The 26,209-nt window shown below is 41.2% G+C and overlaps 1 protein-coding gene across 5 annotated transcripts in view; it reads left to right on the forward strand.

The window, feature by feature from the left end:
- MAST4 (microtubule associated serine/threonine kinase family member 4) overlaps positions 1 to 26,209 on the forward strand; it is a 546,144-nt gene that overhangs the window by 138,671 nt on the left and 381,264 nt on the right. For all 5 annotated transcript variants that reach the window (XM_034656299.1, XM_034656301.1, XM_034656302.1 and 2 more), the window contains exon 2: positions 11,140 to 11,293. In XM_034656299.1, coding sequence (XP_034512190.1) covers positions 11,140 to 11,293 — 154 coding nt within the window. The remainder of the gene's footprint in view (positions 1 to 11,139; positions 11,294 to 26,209) is intronic.

Here is a 26,209-nt window from a genome sequence, read left to right on the forward strand (position 1 = left end):
ATCAGGGCGGGAACCTGGTCAGATAGTAATCCAGGAGTAATAAGGAGCAACTGACTGAGGGTCTTGGCGTGTCTTAGTTTATAGTTATGGAATATGTTTATTGATAGTTATTTAATAAATTTATTTACTTATTGTGGTTGTTTGTTTTTACTCCTTTTGCCAAGAGAGAAGACTGATCTTACGCTCTGTGGTGGGACACAGCCCAGAGCAGAGGGGGAATGATGTGAGGATGGGCGCGTACAGGGGAGCATCTTCCCCATAGCTCTTGCAACATCACTTACTCCTGTTTCCAGCTGCTTCTCCCTTCTTTTTGCTCTCAGTCCTTTCTTTCTCTCTTTTCCCTCATGTTCCTGGATTATTATTGTTTTTTTACTCTTGAAGAAGAAATGAAGCTGGTAAAAATAGTTAGCATGACTGTTACCACCCGCCATCCCCAGAACCCTCATTTGAGTTCCCCATTATTTGCCAATTTCTCAGTGACAGTTGTCTCTGTCCTTCTAAATGATTTTTGTTTAACCAGGTGAAACCTCATGACTTCTGAGGACTTATGGCTCAGGATTCTTAGGAATACTTTTCTTAAGAATGTTTATTTTGCCTCTTGGGTCAGAGTTGGGTTTGCCACTCCTATCCGGGCAGACTCGCTCAAACATCCCGTTTTCCCTCTTAATGTAAAAACATGAAATGAATATTCATTCATATGTTTGTTCAGCTAAAGAGCTTAAACATTATTTTACAAGGAGAGCGTATTTTGAAGTTTTTTTTCCCAGAAACTTGTATAAAGTTTGTTTTTAGCTTTAATAGATGTTATTTGAAAAGAAGTTCTAGTTCTTGATGATTTTTTTTTTTTTATGGTTCTAACAAAATGAACTAGGCTAACATAAGGAAGGGGGAAGACACTCAAATGTGTCACCTCTTGCTTTATATACTAATCAGTTAATTTAATCCACAGAAATCCTGTGAGGGAAATAGAATTATCCTTATTTTATAGATGAAAGGATAATTGAGCCCCCTTTCTATGGTCAAGTGGCTGAATGCCCTTCTGGCTGTGGGCTTGCCTCAAACCACTATCGTCTTCCTCTCTGTTTTCTGGTCCTCTCGGGAAATAGGAAGTGATGCCCGGCACGACTCCTAGAGCATCTGGCCCCTGGTGGGCAGTTAGTGCCTCAAGAATGTGGAAAAAACTCTGCTCTGTCTCTCCTGTACCTTAGGACATGGTGGTTAAGTTTGAAAAGTGCCAGTCCAGAAACAAAATGAGCCAGTGTTTACACACCGCTCTGTGCTTCTCCTGGTCTGGCTTCTGAGTATCTGAGAAGACCATCGTCTGTGAGAGTACGTGCAAGTCACCCCCTTCGCGCCCCCCTCCCATTTCAGGCAAAGTAATACCAGCATTTTCAACCAACACAGACAAATTAATTAGGTGCCAGGCCATAGCTCTGCTCAAAGCCATTGTAGTCCCTCATACCTAATTCCATCTTTGCATCTGGCATGTTGATTTATGGTTGGGTTTTTGTGTCTGTCTCCTGCACTTGGGTAGAAGTCTCCTGAGGAAGGTGACTGTGTCCATTCTGCTCTCGGTTTTTCAGCCCTTAGCACAGTGCCCAGTCCTTAGTAGACATTTGGCTAAAAAAAATATTTGAAACAACCCTGAGTTAATAGAGCATGTATGAATAAAAGCCCCCATAGAAAATCCCATAAGTCACCTATAACAGAGTGGGGAATATCTGCCAGGCGGCAGGAAGCAAAGTCGGTAAGAGAGCGTGGTGTAAGATGCAATAGATGGTAGGTCTGGAAGTTTGGGTGCTGGCCAGCATTCCTGGGCGGTTGACTTATCTGGGCCTCAGTCTTCCAAAAAGCAGGAAATCAGACTGAAGATGGTTTTTAAGTCCTTTCTACTGCTCATATTTTGTGATTCTGTAACTCTGGTTTAAGGATTTCAGCTGTAGAAGCCCTAGAAATGGCTTGTGTAGTGTAGATTGCCAGTTAGGATTGAACTGGTTGACATCAGACTCTAAGATCCATTCTCCTCTAGGGAGTCTTCTTATACCAGAGATGGAAGAGAAAAGTAAAGTGAACTTTCTGGGGTTTGCTGTGCTTCCCCACTGTGAGCCCCTCTCTAGGGACTCTCTAGGAGACCACTGGGATTCCAGCAGAAGAAACAGGGGCTTTAGTGGAAGCAATCTTGGGCTTGATTCCTTTTGTACTGCCCAAGAGGCTGATCAGTTTGGAGGGGCTAATCTTGCTGAATATGTGTTCTCACTGGTAAAATGGGAATAATACTACTACCTACTTGGGGGTCTACTCCCTCTGCCCGAGGGGGAAGTGGGCACATCATGCAAAGTTGTGCAGAGTGCTGAGCATTCCCCTCTCTGACTTGAAATGGAGGGTAGATGTGTCCAGAGGAGTGTATTGTCTTCCTGCTTTGTTAACTGTGGTCTGAGTCTTGAGTTAGGTTGCTGATGGAAACATGATGGTACCAGGGAATTTAATGACTTCAGATAAGTAAACAGTTTCAAGCATGGATCAGATCCCTAAATAAAGGTCAGGGAAAGATCAAGAATATTACAGTGACAGGAAAACAGGTGATACATGTGAAGTCAAATCAGCATATTCCCTGTGCTTTCCCCAATGTCACGGATCCCATTAAACTTTGAAAAGCACTGTGTTTAAAAAAAAAAAAAGCTAACATAATATTAGCTATTTTTTCTTCTCCTTTTTTTTTAAAACATCTGTAGATTATTGAATTTATTGCTTAATGTAAACATCACAGTTAAATGCCTGCTGCGTGATGCTCTCTCCTTGGGATTGTGATAATACTGCTTGCTGGTGGGGCGTGTGTGTGCACGCGTGTGTGTTTAGAGATGTTCATAAGCAAAGGAATTGACTTTCTTGAAGTTGAGTTGACAGACAAAAGTGAGATAGTGGTATCAAAGTGCTAATTTACATATTTGTCTCAGAAGGGAAGAAAGAAAATCAATTCTCCTAAGAGATGAAACCAGTGGTGCAGCTCTGTTTAGTTGCATGCCATTGTAGTTTGATCTAATCATGTGTTTTTAGGACGTTTCTGAAACACTTTTTATTTTGCTAATTGAAGTTTGCGATTCAAAGAATTAATTAAAAACTGAAGATGGAATATGATCCTGGTATCTGGTACATCTCCCAGTTTAAATACATTCGATTGATGTATTATTTTTCAAAACATGGTGTTCATCGGCGAAATGGAATTGCAGCAAACAGCTAAGTAGGTTGGGTAAATTAATGTGGCTCAGGAAATTATTTGCTTAACAGACTCATTGACATGATCAGTTTTTACTAAGATTCCATCTGCGCTCTCCCTCTGTTCCTTTTCTTGTTCTCAGAAGGTTTTAAGATGACCTGAAATAACGCGTAGCTCAGCAAGTTGAATAACTTAAAAATAGGTGAAGATAGACAAATGAAAAGCGAGTGCAGAACAGCATTTCTCCTGAGTGACATGAGGGACATGTTATGCTGGGTATTTCTTTCTTATTGGGGCCTCTTCTGTGCCTTGTCCTGTGTGGACTAGTGTCTTTGGTCTCTAGCCAGTAGATACCAGCAGCATCCCTGCCCCCTTTAAACTGCGGAAATAAAAAATGATTCCAGACATTGCCAAATGTCCCCTCGGTGGCAAAATAACCATGACCTGAGAATCACTCTGTAGGGGGTGTTTTCATCAGCCTAGCCTGCCATAACACCTGTACCATAGACTGTGTGACTTAGAAACAACCATTCATTTCTCCTAGTTTTGGAGGCTGGTAAGTTCAAGAGCATGCCCCTGGCAGATTCAGTGTATGGTGAGGGCTTGCTTCTGATCCATAGAGGTTATAGCTGTGTCCTCACACGATGTGAGAAGTGGTGTTTTGTGTAAAGTGCTAATCTCATTCAGGCGGATTCCATTTTCATGACCTCATCACTTCCCAAGGGCCCTACCTGCAAATACCATGACACTGGGGGGTTAGTGTTCAACATAAGAATTTGTGGGGGGTGGCGGAACACAAACATTCGGTCTATAGCATAGGGCAAGGTGAAATCCAGCGTGAGGTTGGTGCCGCAAGCAGACCTATGATGTGTCGACGGAGATCGGACCAGCCACACTTGGTGGTGGTGGGCTGCACAGACCTTGCCCTGTGATTTCCAGTGGTTGAATGAGAGAAATGTGATGAATTCTCTGCTTTGTGGGGTTCCCAGGGTAAAATCAGACCATAACCCAGCAGAAGCACACCTGATTGTACTACAGAGAACTGACAGCGTTTTCTCCAGGTTTCTCTCTCCCCAACTAGGATGAAGCTTCTGGTGGGCAGGGATTTTTGTCCCCTCTTGTGCCCAGAGGCGTACCGTGACAAGGTAGATACTATCTAATAGAGGCTCTTCCTCATTTGTCTGTACAACAGCGTGGCAGGATTTACATGGCTGTTTCTTAAAGTATCGTTAAGTGGAAGCATGCATTCTGGGTGGCGTAATCCACAGTGAATGTCAGCAAAATCAATTACATGAGCCCCACGACAATGTGGGCCAAGATTATAGCCCTGTCAGTGTCTGACTCAGTCTGTGTAGTTAGATTTTAGGATGCTGGGGAAAGGGAGATCGCATATTCTTCTTGCACTGGTGAGCATGTTAACTGTTTTTTTCTCTACTGGAGTAGTGTAGAGGTAAGAGTGCCTGAGAGGTGCCACTCGGAACGGTCAGGTGAATAGCCATGTGCTTTACCAGTCAGCAGGCTAAGAGAACGTGGAACTTGAGCTCAGCTCTGGTGACAGTTACCACCAACATTATTGAGTGCTTAAATGTGCCAAGCACTGTGTTGAGCCCTTTTCATCCATCGTCTCCCTGCCTCATCCCTACCTCGAGGCCCATCCTTCAGAGAGGAGTCAAGTAGCTTGGCCAAGGCATGGCTCTGCGGTGCCAGATTTGGGCTAGGCTCCTTCCTTGCATACAGCTCTGCTTCATGCACGCTGAACACCGTATAGCATGAGAATAACAGCCTGAAATAATTGTAAGGCAGTTCAAGCCAAGTTCTCCTTTGAGCCATAAAGAAAAATAAGACAACTCAGTAAAATTGTAATCAGTTTAATTTCCTTGCAAGCCATTTGTGATGAAGTAACACATGCAGAGATGTTTGCGATTGGGGTGACTTCCTATATGGCAATTTTAATAACCACCCCGGCTAACATTTACTATACACTTACCATGTTCTATGCCTTGTTCTAAGTGCATATATGAATTTTTTGAATATCCACAATAACCTCGGGACATAGGTAGTATTATTACTAACATTTTGCAGATCAGGAAATGGGCATAGAAATAGTTAATTGTCTTAATTAGGTAGTAAGTGTTGGCGTTTCTAACCACCGCGAAATTAGTAGGAATCCAGTAATGACTGTCTTAATGATGGAACTCTATTCTATCAATTTTAAAATGTTGATTATAGGTTTTGGTTCAAAAGTAAATGAAATCCTGTTTTGAAATAAAGTCGTTTCAGGTTGCTCGTTGGATTCCTTTTTGGATGGAGGCAGTAGGGCTGTTAATTAAGATTATGGGCATAGTGTGTGTAATTTTTTAATTATTCATTTTCATACCTATGGTTTTTTAGAATATTTAATATCAAGAAACAGAATAACTGAACATTGTCTTCATAACCCCATGTTACTAGTCAGTGTCTTTCTCTTTTTTCTTTCATTTCTTTTTCTTTTTTTTTTTAAGCATAGAAAGACTTTGCTGGTGAGGCTCATTGTGTATGCAGGTGACATTGATGATCCTGGTGAACTAATGAACTTTGGCCTTAGGGCACATGCATTCTGGATGGGTCTTTAAAATGCATGTGCCACATCTTGGGAATGAGTGAGGAATTACAGAAAAGAGAAAAGAGTGTAGGGAAGGGCATGGATTGATGGACACAATTGAATATGCTAGTTAGGATGTAGTTAAGAGGCCGAATAATTCATTATTTAGGAATCACCTTCAGAGATAGCAGTGTTAAAAATTAGCATATTAGTTTGTTATATAGAAAAGATTCTTTAAAAAGATGGCGTTTGCTATAACCTCAGGGTCTTTTTCATACATGAAGCGTTCAATTTTGTCAAAATGCTCAAGACTCAATTGAGCATTTTCACCTTGAGTAACATTTAATATAATTTTATTCAGCTTTCTCCAGCAATAAAAACCCTTAATTTCATGTGTTCTTTATTTTGCTGTTGTATTTTAAACTAAATACCAGAGATTGCCATTCATTTATTCTTTCAACCAATATTTACACGGTGCCTTTTAGGTAGAGCAGTGGACAAATGGAACAGACTAGTGTGTAATTTCATGTACCTTAGGATCTAGTGGAAGGACAATAAACCGATCTAAAAGATCTAACATAGGGTGATAGATGCTAGGAAGAAAAATAAATAAGGGAATGAAGTGGTGGGCATGCTGTCTTACACAAGGCAGTTGGAGACGGCCCCCTGGAGGAGTAAACTTTGAATAGGGACCTGGAGGAACGGGGGGGGGGGGGGGNGGGGGGGGGGGGGCGGTGATGGGGGAGAGGAGCGTGGTAGTTAATACCTGGAGTGAGTCCTAGATACATGCTGTGGTCAAGGTAAATGTGCTAGGTGGCAAGATGCCTGGGGCACCAGAGGTCCAGCAGCATGCCAAGGGGGATTGAGTAGAGTTGTACTAGCAGGGATCAGAGACCTGGGCGTAGAGGTGGTACACCTGGTAAGACCTATAGGGCATTGCCATGATTTGGGGTTTTGTTCTGGGTGAAGGGAAGTCGTGGAGGACTCCAGCAGAGGTTGTGGAACATCTGGCTTGTGTCTTAGAAGGGTCCGTAGCTGCTGTGCTGAGTCAAGGATGGCAGCAGAGAGATCCGGATGGCAGGGGTCAGAGCAGTGACAGTAGAAGGGGGGAAGTGATTGGATTCTGGATATATGTATTTTGGAGGTTGAATTGGAGCATTTGCTGACTGAATAGGAATAAAAACAAGTACAGAATAACTGTAAGGTTTGCGACTTGAGTAGCTAGAAAAAGGAGTCACAATTTGCTGCAAATGGAAAAATACCTTTATGCTCATATGATCATTGGGATTATTTAGAAACTATAGACTAGAGAACTTGTGGACTCGAGCATGAAAGTGTCTAGAAGGGGAGTTTGGGGAAAATGGTCAGTTCAAAAGGTGCAAGTTGAATGTTCATTGAAAGTTGGAATGTGCCCTTTTAGAAAGAGATGATACTATTCCTGGGGAATATAGCCATGGAAAGAGACACCCATGGTTTCTTGATTGGCCTTTACATGTACTTTTCGCTGATGAAAGAAGCCACAGTGTGATCATGGTGGGTTCTTCTGTTTTTCTCAGGATGATCATTGTAAAACATCCAACAGAGGGTAGATATGATAAATAAAGAAAATACAGACGTGGAATTCTGGTGATGACCATTTCCGTGGGACTGAGGATTTTGGAAACGTTGCCCCAAATACACCTTAGACTTGAAGGAATTGTATTATAGTGTCTGTCCGACTTTTGTTCTCTGAGATGCTTCTGTGTTTGCTGTAATAAACTCAAGCAATGGCAGTTGTTTCCATGTGAGTGGTATGCATGCTGCCTATTGTTCTGACCTCAAAATCCTGTTGCTCTTGGGACTACAGGAGGTTAAGAAAACTGACCTAGGAAATTTGGAGCAACTGGAGTCCACCACGAGTTGATTATTTGCCATTGGTGAATGAAGTAAGGAAGGATTTCTGGAGAATGTGTGTCGATCGGGGCTACTCTGTGGCTAGCAGTGGGCGAGGTAAGTATGTGACAGGGCAGTAGGGCTGGCTCTCCAGCTGTCTGTGGTCTGCTTAGGGAGGAAAATTTGAAGTGTGTGAAGCAAGGATGCCGAGTTCAGGTTTAGATGCCCTTAAATGTCACTGGAAGTTTCAGGACAAGCTCTGTTGTTAGTTGAGCTTCTTGGAGTTTGGAAAAGTTGGCAAACGTTAAACTGGAATCATTTAAAGGGCAGCGTCCAAAGTGATAGGTTTGATGTCTACCATAAGCTCTAGGGTGTGCTGAAGTGTTTGCAAATGGAGCATGAGAGTTTGAATCAGGACAAAAAATGAAAAATAAATTGCAGGGCTGCACTGGACCATTTTGGGAAGCTTTGACTAATTGTAGAAAGAAAAGTCAAGCCACTGACAACCCAGCAAATTTGGAAGAATGATCTATTTAGGGAGAGCCCTGTTGGGACTGTGATTTGATGTGAAGAAGGAAATGGGATCCTGGAACCTGGCTCTATGCTTACAGGTTTTTCTGCTTATATTGTGTTTGAAGCATTTACAGCCCTCACAGTTCACTGACTCTATTTTCCCAGATTTAAAATAATACTCTCCCCTCTTGGGATTATGATTCTGATTAAAAATGCTGGCTGACGGACTAAGAGCTTGTGGCTCTCAAATGGATTTTCTTTTTTTGTTTTCTTACACTTTCTCCTTGATTTCCTTCTCCTTCCTCTGCATTTGTTTTGTCTTGGAGGGCTTTGTTGGAAGTAGGTAAGGAAATCACATCATTCTTATTTAGAAATTATCTTTCTCCTCTCTTATTTTTCCACCCTCTGTTAATTTGTGATATAACAATCTTCCCCAGAGAGAGTAATTGTAATTCTGCAAGCAAAAAAATTTAACTTCAGGTGAAAAGTAAGTAGCAGAAATTGATGAACCTTAAACAATAAATATTTGTATTTGACGCAGCTGCCACTAGTAATTAGGAGAAGATAACTAAGTGGAATGGAGTTGAAGTCACTCAGATACTCTGAGGGGTTCTTGGTGCATTTAGAGGACCTGGTAGCAAGCTGTTAGGGAACGTTTTGTTGAATGTCTGGGGCACATTGCCACCTTGTGGCTGCAAGTTTTCCTTTTAATGCAAAAGAGCAAATATCTAATATTAAGTCTACATGATAGAATCTTATTTTACCTTTTCCATGCTATTCATAATTTAGGTTGGTAACAAAAGACTTGAGACATCGCAAAAGGTTACATACAATACAGGGTAGGAGAATTGAAGAGAATGTCCTTGACCTTAGCAGAGGCCTGCTGAAGTTTTAGTGGGGGAGATCCATAATGTCTGCAAGGAACTCTCCACTGTGTGGGGATGGGAGGAAAAGAGAGAGAAAGAGAGAGCAAAAGCAGTATGGCAAAAGGTTAACTGTTCACCGGGGTAATAGGAATAAGGGAGCACATTGTACTCTCCTTAAAACTTTTTTTGTTGTTGCAAATTTTGTTCTGAAAATTTTCAAATTAAAAAAAGTATTGGCAAGGGGGGGGCACCTGGCTGGCTCACTCAGTAGAGCATGCTTGATCTCGGTGTTGTGAGTTTTAGCCCATGTTGGGTGTGGAGCCTGCTTTTAAAATTAAAAATATTTGAAGAATTGGCAGGGAAAAAGAAAAAAAAAAAAACTGGGTTAAGGGCATAAAATGGAGCCAAGAAGGAAGCAAAAACAACCTCTACATTGTGTAATAATCAGACTGCGTTTAGACCAACGATTGCATTTTCCAGTAGCTGATGTGTCACTGACCAGGGTTCCCTTGCTCCAATTTGGTGTCCATAAGGTTTAAGGCCAAGGTGTCTAAAATTAGATACAGTTCCTTCTTGGAGGTCCTCCTAAGTAGGACAGTGTTGTAATGAACAGCAGACTTCCAAGAGTGCAATCTGGAATCCCTTTTCCCTACTGATCTAGGTTGATCCTGGAGGGGATGGATTGCAAATTTTGGGGGGACCTCTCACAAGAATGCTAAGTGGCAATGGAATGCAGTAAATAACTGATAGACAATGAATTTGAGGCAGTACTTCCTGACCAGTGCTTGAAATCTAGCTCTTCAGTGTTACTAATGAATACAGCGAGTTTGGGGGAGAGTTGACATCTTGTAATAGCCGAGCCAGTGAGGTCTGTTCCATCTCAGTGCACTTGGGAGAAGTTACTCACTAGCAGGGCTAAATTTCTTTTTGTGCCATGGTTTTTGAATATGCTTCAGTACAAAGACAGACAAATGAATGATTTTGCCCCTAAATTTCATTTTCCTATAAAATATATCCCTGGTAGTCTTAATCTGAAAAAAAAAGGAGACAGGTATAACCAGATATCCTTCTCTCTGCCCAGGAAAACAAAACAAAACAAAACAAGTCTCAATGAAGCATCCTTAAAAATGCCCAGATTTGAGCAGTGCTACTGAAGTCTTGTCTGAATTTAGATTTCTACAAATTTTCTGTGACATTTGGAATTTCCATGAATGCCCTTTGTACTTCTTTCTTGTCCTTAATAACTCTCTGGATATAGATATATGCATGTGAATATTTTTGTCCTTAATAACCATCTAGACACATATATATGCATCTATACTTTGAAGGTGAACATTTTAGAAGATGTGGCCCTATTCATGTATGAGAGGTCTTAGAAAAGGAGGAGAGATCTTGAAATAAGTGTTGCAACACAAGGGATTCTTTTGTAGAAAGCTGTTGCTTGAAGTGGTTGTAGTTTCTCTGATTCTGGTGACAGATTTTCTTTTAAAAAGCTATAAAGTGATAGAGGGATGTATTGATTTGCATTAAGGGCTCTGGTGCTTAGAAATTGCCCTTCCCTGCGTGTATTTCTGAGCACCAGAAGCTTGTGGATTTTCTTTTGTGAACAACTAAAGCAGTGATCTATTGATTCTCTATAGAGCAATATTATTTATTTTTTTCGAGAGCTCGTGGCCCATGGAAAGATGTATATTTGACACAGTGACTCAGGACACATGCACAGGTATAGCTTTATCAGACATTTCATGAAACAGTACTTTTCTTTCCTTCATTAGACTCTAACAGCTTTTACTGTATTAAAAAAAAATATTGCTTAGATCTACGAAACTTCATTTCCTGACCCAGTAGTTTGTTGTGACCCACAGCTTAAAAATCATTGCCATTGAGATTTTGCAGTAAGCCAGAATGTTTTTCAGATACAGGACATGACAGTGAAACCCTGAATGGTCTAAAGTAACCAAATGAGCAGCAGGCTTGGGCGGGAGGGATTTAGAGAAGGATAAGAAAAGAAGAGCACCGGACGGGTTGGTGTTGCATGCTGGCGGTGTTGGCAGTGTCCTTAGCGAGTGACGCCCCTGTCTTTCTCTCTGCAGCTTGACCACATACTCTCCCCACCGCCCATGCCATTTCGGAAATGCAGCAACCCGGATGTGACTTCTGTCCCTGCAAAGTCCCTGAAGTTTAAAAGACAGCTGAGTGAGGATGGTCGAGAGCTGCGGCGGGGCAGCCTAGGAGGGGCTCTGACAGGTGAGTCCTGAGGGGCAGACGTGGTAGAGGAGGACCCGCATGGACCCACCAGCAGGTGCTGATAGGCGCAGGAGTCCCATGTGTGAAAACCGGCCTGCTTCAGAGTGGGCCCGCCCCTCCGCAGACTGTTTGGTAAAAGCTGATCCAATCCAGACAGCAGTAAAATGGAGGATTGTAGGAATGAAGTTTCTTACTGAAGTAAAATTTACATACAATAAAATGGACCCGTTTTAAGTGTCCATGTGTATGGATTTTGGCAAATGTATACTGCCGCATGGCCACCACCACAGTCGAGATATCGAATGGTTCCTCGGCCCTGATCTCGTGTTTCTCACTCCCACGCCTCCTTTCTTGGCCCCAGGCAACCAGAGATCTTCTTTTTGTCACCGCAGCTTTGGTTTAGCTGAAAGTTGTAACATGAATGGAATCAAACAGTACATGTTCTCTTGTGTCTGGCGCCTTTCGCTCAGTATGTTTTTAAGATTTTTCTATGTTGGTGCATGTATCAGTAGTGTATATTGAACTTGATGAGAAACTGCCAAACTGTTTCCAAAATTGTACCGTCTTTACATTCCCACCAGCAACAGATGAGCGATCTAATTGCTCTGTGCCGTTGCCAACTTGTGGTATTGCCAGCCTTTTTAATTTTAGCCATTTTAATGGGTAGATAGTCCTGTCAGATGGTGGATTTAATTTGTATTTTCTTGACGACTAAATGATGTTGAACATCTTTTCATGTGCTTGTTGGACATTCATTTATCTTCCATGAAGTGTCTCTTCAAATCTTTCATCCTTTTTTTTCTTTCATGCACTTTTTCATCATGTTGTAAAAATTAATTAAAAAACTTTTCAAATACAGAGAACCCACAAATCCCTTGTAATGACTTGAAAGATAGCCCACTTAAGATATTTAAGAATTTTTTAATAACACACTGTATAAATTTTCATGTTACTAGACTTTAAGTCACTGAAGGTTAAATTTCTGTTTCAATCCGAGTGCTTTTTCCTCTAAATATAAATATCTCAGAGAAACTGTTTTTTAAACCCTACAGTGGAGCTTTTTCTGTACATGATGGTCTTCTCTGCCAGTTCTTAAATGGTCTGAAAAATAAGCTGAGTTACTCACATTTTTTTGGAGAATTACAGATTTTGACATCCTGGAGATGAAATTTCTGGGAACGGAAATGATTCTGACATTAAGCTCAGTAGAGTCTAGAACATTTGACCCATTGTGGCATCCTGCTGGAATGCACAGTGAAACTGACCTCAGGCCAGAGGGAAGAAATTCATCAAAAAACCTGTTGTGCTTCACTAAATTAAAGTAAATGTCCATGCCTGAGTTACTGATGTTCTTTTAATGCTTGTTAAGGAATTTTTCTTTGCTTTCCTTTTATAGATTCAGACTATTTGCTTTTTTCAGGGAGATCCTAAAAATTAGGTAGTCCAACCTTTATTTTGTAGGTGGGGGAATTAAATATTAATGGTTGCTCATCAGTTTGCTTACTAATTTCACTTAGGAAGTTTACTTACTTTAGTTAAACTATTTTTGACCAAAAGTAGGGGCAATAATGGTTCTCTGCAATTTTGCTGGAGGAGTTGACTTAAAGCTTTAAAACAATGCAGGGGTATAGGTGTTGATGCAGATATATGAGCCGAATCATAAAATTTGTCTTACAGCTTAAAAAAAAATTCTGAAGTTGATTCCCATTTCATAATCTCAATAGCTCTGGTATATCTACTCTTACAAAATTTAGTGTGCTCTACAATCATTTTAGATAATTAAATGTTAGGTCAGATAATTTTCAAAAATATTTATTAACCCTTAGGAGAGAGAGAACGTAAAAGAATCTCATGAAAATCAGTCTGGTTTTAAAAGCAGTTGCTTGTAAGTTTTATTGGAATATGAAGAAAACATTCTGACTGGTCCCGTAAATAGCTTAGCTGAGGATTTAATGAAAGAATTTATGCAAAGCACTTAGCCAGTGATGGGTGGCTGTTACTATTATGTGCAGCAGGAATTGAATCGCAGTTGATGGAGAACTTGGGCTTCTGAACACCAGTTTGGGTGTCATATCCACTGAGTTTCTACTTTGTGTCAGGCAGTGTGCTAGTGTCCAGTTGGAGCAGAAAGAAAATCTCCTTTCTGATCTTTAAGAAACATAGTTTCCACTAGTTATAGGCAACTATGAATAATCACATGTGATCTTACCTTGGAGCATATTTGTTGCTAAACTTAATTAAGTCAAACTGGTTTTGACATCAGAAGTCTGTGCCCGATAGATTTTGTATGGTAAAGACCAGCCATCTTCCTCTTGCTTAGCCTTGTTTTAATCTAAAAGTTTTTTCTTTGGCAATTTTCTACTGTTTTCTTTAAAACAATTTTTTTGTGAAGGTTTGTAGCTGGAAACTTTTGTCACTGAATTATCCTTGATAAGTTTCATTAAACTCAGCTCTTTGAGAAGAAGATCTGTGATGTTTTCATCTTATCACTAATAATAATGACAGCTAACTTTAAAAGCTTACTATGTGACATGCACTGTTGGCAGGGAATTACATTTACTGACTTACTTAGTTCTTACCATATTTATCCACTTGTGAGGGAGGCAGTCTTATCCCCATTTTACAGATGAAAACACTGAGGAACAGATAGTTTGAATGGCACAAGATCGTGGTGTTCACGAATAGCAGAGCCAAGACTTGAACCTGAGTGTTGTGGCTCCAGAGTCCATCCTTGTAACCACTGCACTGTTCCTAATACAGAAAGTACTTAGTAAACTCTGGTAGGATTATTTGGAGTGAATCCTATGTGGGAAAGTTTATGTTCATTTGGAAGTCAGGGCTGACTCAATCCATAGGGATCCTTGTCCCTTAATTACAAAAGTAAATTAAAACCATGCAGTTGATCTATAGTAAAACCCATGAAGTTTGCACATTTGTTAACCTAGCCATTCTTTTGCTTGGATTTCATCACAAGGAAATAGTTGTGAATGTGTGCGGAGAAATAACACTAGTTATATTTAGATCAGCACTATTTATTATAATTAAAATTGCATGTCATCTAAATATCTGGCAAAAGATACTGGCTACACATATCATGGTATACACATAAAATGTAAGACAATTGTAAATATTAAATACCATGCTGTAAAAGAATAGGTTTTAATGTTGACAGAGGCTCACAATATGTTTTTATGTGAAATCCCATTGTTGAATGGTCTCAGGGCATCACTTGCTTCATAGGACTTGCTATAAATGTGATTAAATAATTATATGTTTAACAAGGTGGAGGAAAACAATTCCTGTCTGCTAAGGAGTTTTCTCATACTGGAATGGTGGTTGACTGGGTTCCTTTATTAACAGGCACATGATGGATGCTATGGCCTTTTTTTACACCCTGCAACTCAATCCACAAGACATTTTTTTTGCCACTGAGTTTTTTGGTGGCAGTAGTTGGTTTATCAGTTGGTGATAATAATATTGTATAACTACAAAATTTCATTGGCAGACAAGGGTTTCTTTCTTACTCACATGGCTGCAGGTCAGCTGGGTTTTGGATAATTTAGTCTGAGCTCTGCTGGGATTGGTTCTAGGATGCTGTTTGGGTCCAGATTAGCTCCATGTGTCTGTCTTCTTTCTTGGACCAGCAGCTATCCAAGGCATTACATTCTGGTAAAAGACAGGAGCATGAGAGTGCATGTCCTTCAGCTCCAGCACGTTTCAAGCCTCTGTGAGCATTACGTCTGGCGAATTTTCTATTGGCCAAAGCAAGACACATTGTCAAGCCCAGAGTCAAGGGGCGGAAGCATGTTCTACCCAGGTAATACCTTGACAAAGGTGCAGATATATAATGCTACTGCAGGGGAGCAAAGAATCGGGATCAATACTTCCATTTGCCATAACTGGTCTCTGTAGTTTAAACCGTCCCTTACAATAAGACTATTTGCATGTGCCTATTTTTTATTTTAACAGTGATGTCTGTTTAGTGTAGACAAGTTAGAAAATGAAGGGGGGCAAAAAGCGAGAAGCCCTTACCTCCACCGTGCACTGATAGCCGTAGTTTAACTTTTGGCAATTTCTTCCCTAAAACTGGGGTAACTTAAAGTTATTAGATTAAAGAAAAAAAAACCATCAGTACCCTTTTTACAGGGCTAGCATTTAAACAACAAACCCAGAGCTTATTACGTCCAACGCTGCCTGAAAAAAAAAAATTTTTTTTTTTTTGGAGGCGAATGATATTTTCTGTCTTCATGGCCTGCAGCTTGCTAAATAGACACCCAGAAACATCCTGTAAACACTGACTGAGCTCTGGAACCCCCTAATGAGTAAGAGGAGTAATCATTATGCAGACCCCTAAGTCGATTCATAAATATGTGGTAAGGTGCCAGACAGTTCTCAGCAAGGAAGCTGCATGGAGAAGGAGAGAACCTCAGCCTTGAGTCCTGGCTTCTTGATAGGCAAAGGAATGCCCTGAATCCTGGTCCTGAATTTCACAACTGGGATGTATGTTGCAGCCCTAACGGTCAGAAAAGGCGTGATCCTTTCCCTATGAAGAAAATTGTGGTTTTCACAACATAGTGGCTTGTTTGGAATGTAAAACAAAGAAGAATCTGTATATTTTTGTAACTTGCATTTAATAATAATAAACCAACTTTGTGGATAGTATAAACTGGAATTTCTAACATAGTAGGATCTGGTGTTCGTTCTATGTTGGGGGAAATATTGAGACTTTTTCTTTCTCGGTTTGTGGTAATCAGTTTGGAACGACATCTGAAAAATTTTTAAAAGCATTTCAGAGGGAATTTTACTTCAAGAGGGAAAGGGGAAAATAGCACAATCCTAGAAAACATTTTTTTTCTTTCAAATTAACCTGGAGGCTTTTGTGTTTCAATGCTGTGTAGAGCTTAACGGGTTTCTCATCCTAGACGCCTCCTTAGCTTAGTAGCCGAGACAAAGAATTGAGATTAAAGTGAATTTAGATAAAATAAGGCTTTTTTCTGGGTAGCCTTGATACTTAGTAAATTTTGCTCCTAAATCTCCTTGATACCCTAGATTTCTTTATTTTCATAATTCCATCAAAAGAATGCCAAGATAAAATGATGTGTGTTGGAATGCTATAGCAAGTAAACGAGAACATATCAGTGGCTTAGCACAATACTCATTTATTTCTTGCTCATGTATGAGTTGCTGGTTAGCAGGCAGCTCTCCTCCTCATGGTGAATCAGGGACCCACGCTCCTTCCATTTTCTGGTTTTATTCTTCCTTGTGGCTGTAAGACGCAGTGCTTCCAGCTGAGAGAAGTGGAAAAACAGAGGCGAAAGCTTTCCAACGTCTGAGAAGTCCCAGCCTGGAAGAGACATATTCTTGTCGTCCATTTACATTTTTTCTGTCAAAATTCTGTCACATGGTCACAGCCAAACGTCAGCCTGGTGCCTCTGTTGGGGGGCACTAGAGTGGTCCTTGCTGGGCTGTTGCCTCTGTATATAACTACACAAGAGGCAATGGCAACATGGCACTTGGCCTGAGAGAGAAGCAGGTTTTAATAAAGAAAATGGGATAAATTCAGTTTTCAGTATGCTAAAATTGAATACCCGTAAGACTTGTGAATTGACGTATTGTCAGATAGGACTGTGGAATCACAGAAAGGGAGAGAATTGTATTTTGGGAAGGAAAGGATTGGCTCCATCACCAAGAGGAAGATGATGATAAGGAATTGTCTTTCAATTCAACAATACTGCAGTAGTGAGGTGTGGAAAGAAGCTAGAATGGAGTAGGTTAAGAGCAAACAGTAGTTAAGGGATGAGAGGTAGCTAACTGGTTGATCGTTGAGTGTAGATAACTCTTTTGAGAATTGGTGCTGGGAAGGGGGCTAGAGACGTGGGTGGGAGCTGGAAGGGTGTGAAGGGTCAGAAGGAGACCTCTTAGTGTGGGTGCATGTGAGCGCATTTGTTAGGTTGGCGTGCTACTGAAGAAAGAGATGATAGCCAAAGGAAGCACTTCGGGAGGAACCCAGCAACGTATCTGCAGCACATGTAAGAAGGTTGGCTTCTTTATAGGAGAAGGGGCACTTCCTCCCTTGGAATAGGAGGAGGGGAGAGCAAAAGGGTGCAACAGCCGGTAGTCTAGGTACATCTATATCATGGAATACTATTCAGCAATAAAAAGGAATGAACTGTTGATGGGGATGACAGCCTGGGTGAATCTCCAGAGAATTAGACTGTATAAAAAAAGCATGCTGTTTAATTCCATTTGTATATGCCATTCTTGAAATGATACAGTTGTAGAAATCCACTGGTGAGTGGTTGCCAGGGCTTAAAAAGGGGGAGGTGGGAGGGAAGTAAGTGTGACTATAATTGGGTGACATGAAGGATCCTCTGGGGATGGACATGTTCTAGATCTTGACCATGTTGGTGTCATTCTACTGATGTTTATAGTATGCTGTAGTCTTGCAAGGTGTTACCATTGAGGAAGACTGTAGAATGTACCTGGGATCTCTGTGTACGGTTTCATCCTACTACATATGAATCTACATGTATCTCGAGAGTAAGAAGTTGCATGTTTTAATGTCCCCTTTGAATATCGCTGTTTTCAATAAATTTGCTTACTAAAAAGTAGGTAGTTCAATAGATTTGGTGGCTTCACTTTTGTCAATGCATTATGAGACCCCTGTGGAGTGGTCAGGAGGATTATATGGTGTGAAGTAGAGAAAGAAGTCATAGGGTCTTGGAGAATAGGAAGGGACCTATAAATGTAGTAGGATTGTTTGGAAGCATTGACAACTGATTTAAGGTCTGATGTTATGAATCTAAAGTGAAGGCTATCTGCATGTTTGAGGAAAAGTTAAGACACCAGGGAGATGTGTGTACCAAGAATAGTATTTCCACAGAACATAGTGGAGAGGCCTGGTTGGGCGTCATTTAAGACAGAGGTGGGGAGAGTGGAGCTGAGCTGTGTAAGAATGAAGGGACTTCTGGTGCCCTTGGTGGAATTGCTCAGCAGTGGAGTCAAAGCTCGTGGGAGCTTCAGAGGAGGATGGGAGGTGGGGACCTGGGTGTGTGGTTGTATTGGGGACTGAGCATTGGGTAGGCTGAGTTGGACTTAACCAGACCCTTAAGGATATAAAAATGTTAATATTTGAAATATGGCAAAATTTGAAACTCTTAAAGAGCAAAGACATTTACAGTTGTTGTAAATGGTGCTTTTCTGTGATGCTCTCAGTTTGGGTTCTTGGCTTTTGGCCAACAGAGAGAAAACCCCATATCCACAGATAATTCTCACTTAAGGTTGTACCCATTTAAAAACCACCTGTTTCTGTTTGTTTTGATATTTGTCAATGTTTAAAAAAATCTCCAGGCTGAAAACCTATAACTGGGAGCAGGCATTGTTTTAGTTTGGTTTACTGTTTTGTTTTAGAACTTGTAAAATTGTGTAGTTCATCAACAATAGTTGATGAAACCGGAGGATGTCTACCCATTCTTCTGGGCTGCGAGGCAATGAAGAGGCAACTCCTTTAGTATCTTCTTCCTGGTGAGAGTGCCGGCTTTGAAGTAGCCTTTAAAACCACTGCTGTCTTCACTGCTCCTATGTCCATTTATGTCTGGATATTTTGTTGGTATCTAGGTGCTCTAATTAGAAGATGACTCTTGTGTGTATTTTTGTTGTACGATTTCTCCTTGTCAGAGTAGGAAAATCCCCAGAGACTTCTACTTAATGTGGCCTGCAGCTGTTAGCTGGTTCCTTTGGCAGATGCTGCCTCCCAGTGGCTCTCTGTCAGGGGGCCGTCTGCTGTGGCTCATCTCCCATGCAGATGGCCTACCAAGGAGTCATTGCTCCCTCTAACAGGGCGATCATAAGGTGGTTCCCAGGCCCCTGGTCACCTGCTGCTTAGGAACTGCCACCTTGTTCGGAGCCAGGTTGCAGAGCCCTACTTGAAACTCCAATAGCTCTTTCAGGACTTTGATACCATGGAAGCCTTCCCGAGAGGTGATGATGTCAGGCATGCTGGGAGAATTAATTAAGGAATGAGTCTACATGAGGACTTGAAGACTCAAACGTGGTTTTCTGATACGGGGAGTCAGATGAGACATGAGCCTGTTAGCTTTGAAGGGATGGAGCTCCAGAGAGTGCTGGGAGCCAGGCTACATCCATCAGCAGCGCTGGCTTCTCAGAAAGTCATGTGACAGTTTTGTACTAGGTCGAGTTCGAAGGACTTAAAAATTAGTTCTGAGTATTAAGATGTTGTTGATAGAAGACTCAGTTTCTCTTAAGCTTTTTGAGGTGCCTTCTGCAGACCAAAAGTAGCTTGGGCCTTACATCATTGTTGACCTAGAGTTTCAAGGTTGCCAGGGTAGGAAAATCAGCTGAACACTAGAGCTGAACCATTCTCACTTGCAAAGTAAGGTCATCTGCTTGACCTTCTCCTGGGTGTGGTGGATGTGGCAAATCAAATGTTGTACCTGAACTTCTTTAAAGTACACCAAGGAAGAATGTCTTTCAAAGTTTTTGCTGATTTTATTTTAAAAGTTGTATGTGTCTAAATAGATAAGGAGGCTCTCTGTATCAGGCTAATGAAGAAACTCTACAGAAACAAATGAAAGAGAGGAACATCAAGATCCACCAAGCACTAGACCTCCCCCTGCCCCCTTCCAGTCTCTCTCTTGCTCTCTTAATGTCTCCCCCATATTTCTTATGTTCTAGTGTGGTTCTATAACTAACGGACTTTGGTTCTTCCTGGGAGAAAAATGGAATGTATTGAATCCATATATCAAAGATTCAAGTTGTTTGTTCTTCAAATTCTCTTTAGAATACAAAGTTGATTTCAGGGGGGCGGTGGTTTGGGGGCATTTTTATCAAGGGGTTGATTTTTTTGAACAAGCATAATCATGTTCTTTTTTGTTTTCTCTCCACTGACTATATATTTGTGTACATCCCTGAAATTTGGTTTGTTCCAATAGGGTAGCCTGAGGCCTGCATGGCTGCACATGGTTTTACTATCCTTTATGACTTGCCTACTTTCAGGTTCTGAAAAGTGTACAGATTCCAAGCTTTTCTTCTCAGTTCCTTACATGTTTCATCTATAAAAGATGAAATGGTTTTAAGTCCCTGTGACACTTCACTATAAATTAAGGAAGCCACAAAAGTTGAATTGATTACACTATAGTTAAGAACATGAAATACACATTGAAATAATAGAAAATCAGTGTTGCCTGTTAAATCCCACACGGAGTACTCCTGGGATTATTAGGGAGGGGAGATAAGGTTGAGGAAAGCCAGGAAGATTTCGTGCCATGCTGGAGCACACGTATGCAGCTCTATATGGCTAAGTGGCTCTCCTGGTGACATTTTTTTAGCATGTACAATGAAACCGTACTGCAGCTGCTCAGAGGTGCATGCAAGGTGCTAATGGCTTCTGTGCTGGAATCTTCTGGGTAACACAGGCATGGTGGTTGGGTGTGATGCAGTAGCGATTAGGGGAGGTGTGTGTCAGGAAGAGAATGAGATACATGGATTACACTGAAGAGGGTTTAAAGATCGAAAGCTAGTGACTTGGCTGGGTGGAGCTAGGCATCTTGATACGCTGTACACTGCTGTTGCAGGATGTGATAGGAATCATGAAATGGGGATCAGACGACCAGATTCTAGTCAGAAATCCAGCCCTAAGTAAGGCGTGTCTTGGTTTCTGGTTCTTAATTTAATCATCTGTAAAATGAGTGGATTGGGTCAGACAGTCTCCAAGTCCCTTCGAGCTAGAGTAGTAAATAATTTTAGCTACCAAGATGAGAGGGGGGAAATGTCTTTGCAGCGACTGGTTTCCCTTCATTTGTTCCCTTCCCACATAAATACTTGCTCCATTGTTGAGCACCGAAGCCACTGTCTCCACTGGAGGAGCATTCCAGTGATGTCCTGTCATCAGCCCCTGAGACCAAGTACCCCAGGCCATCCATCTCTTGTTTAAACCTCATTTTCAGTGGCTAATCAGAGATCAAGAATGTAGACCTTTTTCTTAACTTCCTGGGTGGAAATGGAAAATGAAGCTGACTTGATGTCAGCTCCGCTGTGGAAAGAGTAGGCAAAGAAATGCAGATGCCACCAACCGGGAAGTTTAAAGATTTATAAAAATTAGTGTTTCTGCTATATTAATGACTCCAGTGGTGGTAGCCTGCATTTGTCATTGTCATGTTCCATTGTCATTCAAGTACTTAATCAACGCATATTGTCAGGGCTGCATTTATTTTCCTGTGTCTGCCTGGCCAGATCATTTCTCCGTTCTCTGACTGTGTCAGGTGCCCTGCATCACCCCAGGGACAGAAGGGAGAGCTGGAGGGCCAGTTGCTGCTTTGCTTTTAACCCATTGCTAACCTGTTAACTGCCAGGGGTGAAACTTTTAAAAAGAAAACACAACATTATGGAAATGTCTGGTTCCCTTTTTCTGAACAAGAATACAGGTGAAATCGTTACCACCTTAAATGATGAACCCTGAACCAAATTAGGCTTGAAGGATCTTGCATAAGGTGGCAGAGTTCCCAGCATCCAAGTCCCTGTGAAAAGAGAGTCCTGGATGTGGGTATAGTAATGTACCTGGACATGCAGTGTGTGTTGACATGTACGCATGTGTGCATGGCTGTGTACCCTCGATTGTTACTTAGTGTCCCACAATGTAGGATGTGCTGTAGTTTTTTGCCTTATATCACTCTAGAGGACAGGAATAATTATGTATGCCAATGCCCTTTTTTTTAAAAAAAAAAAAAGCAAACAAACTTAGAAGCAAATATCTCAGAACAAGCAAATTTCTCTGGGCTCAGAACAAGGAAAATAGGGGTTAGTTTGATAAATTTGAATTCTTTCTTTGGTTAAGGAGGGAGAGTTGGGTCACCCACTGTGCTTGCCTGGGTTGCCAGGAATGTCAGTGCAAAAGCATTTCGTTGTTCTGTGCTCCATTATACTAGGTTTTGGCAGCAGTGGCATATATAAATAATAATAATTTTTTAAAAAGGGGAAAATGATACACGTATGGACTCCCAGCAATAAGGGGCACCTTGGTGGCTCAGTTGATTAAAGGTCTGCCTTTGGCTCGCACCTTGATCTCAGGGTCTTGGGATCAAGCCCTGCGTCGGGCTGCCTGCTAAGCAGCGAGTCTGCTTCTCCCTCTTCCTCTCCCTCTGCTTATACTTGCGTGCACGTGCTCTCTCTCTCAAATAAATAAATTAATCTTAAAAAAACAAACAAACCCAAAACCCACAGCAATGAGATGCCTATTCAGGTGTACGAAACAGGAAAATGAAACTCATGATCCTTTAATACATTCAAATTTTCTTCCTATCACTTGCTAATTCTTCAATAGCCCTCTTTGAACTGTCTCCTTCCCCCTCCTTTGCTTACATTGCTCTCTTCTTAGAGGATGGGTCACTATACATTTTCTATTCTTGATATACCTATCATCCCTTTTACTAGTTGATAAATCCCTCCAGGAACTTTTCCTTGTATCCTCAAAGCAAAATTTCCTACATTGCACATATTAAGTGCTCAGTAAATGGGGTTGCCAGACAAAATGCATAACACCCACTTAATCATAACAGAGAAACAACTAATAATATTTTTAGTATATTTATGTCCAATATAAAATTTGGGGCATATGTATTCAGATTTATTTGAATCCAAATGTATTTAAACATCTTATATTTTTGTTTGCAAAGTCTTTCAGTAAAGACTTTGGAATGGTTTTGTACCTAGGCCTTCTCAGACATGTTGTCCCATAGGGACATGCATAGTAAGAAAGGCAAGAGGTTAGAGGCCTTACACATAGATATTAAAGTATCCTTTTCTTATGTTTTCTTTGACCCTCTGGTTGGTTACTCGGCTCAGAGACAGTACCATCTTTGTGGACAACCCCAAGCAGACCTGGTACATGATATCCTCTCTGATATATGCAAGGTTGTATACAACCCTTTTGCCATGCTTTCAACATAGTCCTCTCTGTGGATTCATGTAATGGGAGATTAAATGCATTTAATTGAGCTGTTACAAGAAAATGATCAGACTGTCAGTCTTGAGAGGTGGCTATTTGGAGGGTGACTGGAACAACCAAATGGCTACCTTCCCCCACCTCAGCACCAAGCACACTGATTTTCCTATAATCATGGCTGAATTCTTTAAAAAGGAATGCTGACTAGTCTAGTGATACTGTTACTTCAAAACATGAAGAACTGACCCTGGAGTTCAAGGCTGCTTAATGCCCTCCAAGCTTTCAGAAGAATGCATAGGGGGCGCCTGGGTGGCTCAGTCGTTAAGCGTCTGCCTTTGGCTCAGGTCATGATACAAGCGTTTTGGGATCCAGCCCCGCATCGGGCTCCCTGCTCAGTGGGAAGCCTGCTTCTCCCTCTCCTACTCCCCCTGCTTGTGTTCCCTCTCTCGCTGCATCTCTGTCAAATAAATAAATAAAATCTTTAAAAAAAAAAAAAAAGAAGAAGAATGCAGTGACTAAGGGATAGACCAGAAATGGGGGTGAATTCCAATCCTATACCTCTCATTAATTTCTAAGCAGTGCTGAGGAAATCAGGAAGATAATCGTGGCTTTAATTTTTCTCTTCTTAAAAACAAGGGCAGTGTTGTGTTAGGTTTTGGAAAGCACTTAGTGATCTTTTGGAGCTTAATTCAGGGTATCGATGGCAGTTTGGATAACATTGGTTCTTAGATTTCGTTGCTTTTAAACCAGGTAGGAGGAACATTAACTTTCCTACTAAGAGAGGAAGAACAGCGGGCTATACACTCCCTGGTGGAGGTCTTTCTCCCCGGAAATGGGGTCTTCAGCAAACTACCATTTGGAATCCCTGGAGGAGATCTACTATATGGTATTTTTTGGAGAATCATTCACAGTTGTGTTCTAGATTTTTTTTGCTTAATCATTAACCGGTATCAACAACATCTCTGAAGACAAAAATACTAGTTTCTTCAGGAAGTATAGACATTGTTATTGAGGAGGAGGAATTTGAAATCTGTTTGGAATAAATGTCAGCTTGGAACTAGAAATTGTTCCAAATAAATATATGTGGAAGTACATTGTTAGGTGACGTAGATTGTGTATATAAAAGTTTCCTTGGGTAAACAGAACTTTTTGGGAAATGAGGACTTGTCTGGAAATTTCTGCTTGGATTGTGACACAGAGTTTGTTTTATCCCGTTGTGGCTGCCTTTGTTCTTTTTGTTTCTCTTGTAAAGCTCCTGATGGCTAGCTCCTCCTTGGCCTCTGTCATGAGGGTTTAGATGGAGGGCAGTTTTCAGGAATGTTTAGCCTCTCAGGGCTGCCAGTGACATTTGGGTGTGTCAGTCAAAGCATCTTCGTTTGCAAAAGAATGGTTGTGTAGGATTCATAACTTCTTCCAAAGCAAGATGACAAGTACAATTGTCGTCTAGTGTTTTGAGGCCAATCAGATTACTTTGAAAAGTTACAGAATTTTGTGGAGGTGTGGGACTTCTTTGGAGATGAGTTTTAGAAGTGAAAGTCAAAGCCAAGAAAAGTGACAAGTAAGGCTGCTGAGTCTTTGGCATTAATGTTACAGAGCTAATGATTGGACCAAATTTGAGTATTTTTCTAGGCAATGCGGAATCACATAGTAATGGAAAAATATGAACCCTGGTAGAAATATAAAGGAGAGAGAGAATGGAGAGTTACTATGCATAGACATTAAGCATGTGATCATGTAAAAGTTTGATAGCTTTGGTGTCCGGGATGCGATGTAGGGCTGCAAGCGCATATGGGGTACAGTCCCAGGTGACAGTTTACAGTGGAGAGAGCATGTTGTGCGTTACAATAAATGGGACTCTCTATGCAAGGAGCCATATAAGAACAGGTTGTATGATGGGGAAAGGGAAGGCTAGCAGCGCCTTGAGGTATGGGTTCAATGCCCATGATGCCAAGATGGGTAAAGCATCCTGGAGGGGGACCGAAACGACCACTGAAAACAAATTATGTGTTCCACACTGTCCTGTAGCCATGCAGCTACTGCATTGTAATAGGCTGTGAATCTTGGATTTCAACCTCGTGACTGGGGCCAAATGGGATGGACTTGAATTCAACAGTTTCATGAGCTTAAACATTGAACATATTTCCAGGATCCAGAGGGGGCAGTGAACATGTTTATATGGAAAGATATTTTGGAAAGAATTGGACATACTGGGTTGGGAAGAGTGTGATGGGGAGGAGGGGATGACTCCTACTCATTTGGTTGGTGTTTTGAAGTGTGCAAGATTCTGGTCCTCCCGGGGATTTTAGGGAGGTTTGAAGGCAGATGGGGAAGAGGAAGGAGCAAGAGGAAGGGAGAACTGGGAGCTTGACAAGTAGTTTAACAGCTGCTCCACATATCCGCAAACTGACTCTGAGAAAAAATGGTTCTATTTATTTGCCATTTCCTTCCATATATCTTCCCAACAGCATTCATCAATATCTGTCATTTCCCAGGGGGTTTAGGCATGTCTAGCAATTCATTCTGCTGAATTATATTTCAATACGCGGATGGAGGGAGGCCAGATTGCAGATGTTAACTCTGACCTATGCCCAGCGTTGCCTAGACACGGCCACCACCCAGCTCCTGGGTGCCCTCACGCAGACAGACATTCCAAGCCATACCACTTGCTATCTGATTCTTGTGACCATGTTCTTGTTAGAGTAGGCTCTGTTTAATACTTGTTTACAAATCAATTTTAAGTTATCCCATTAGCATTTGGTCTATACAGCTAGCGCTCAGGGCAAAACCATCATTTATTTTTTGATAAGAAATTTATTTTTTTTTATTTTTTTTTTTTTTTAAGATTTTATTTATTTATTCAACAGAGATAGAGGCAGCCAGTGAAAGAGAGAACACAAGCAGGGGGAGTGGGAGAGGAAGAAGCAGGCTCATAGCAGAAGAGCCTGATGTGGGGCTCG

This window comes from Ailuropoda melanoleuca, chromosome 3 (assembly GCF_002007445.2).
Source record: "Ailuropoda melanoleuca isolate Jingjing chromosome 3, ASM200744v2, whole genome shotgun sequence".
In the NCBI taxonomy this organism is placed as follows: Eukaryota; Metazoa; Chordata; class Mammalia; order Carnivora; family Ursidae; genus Ailuropoda; species Ailuropoda melanoleuca.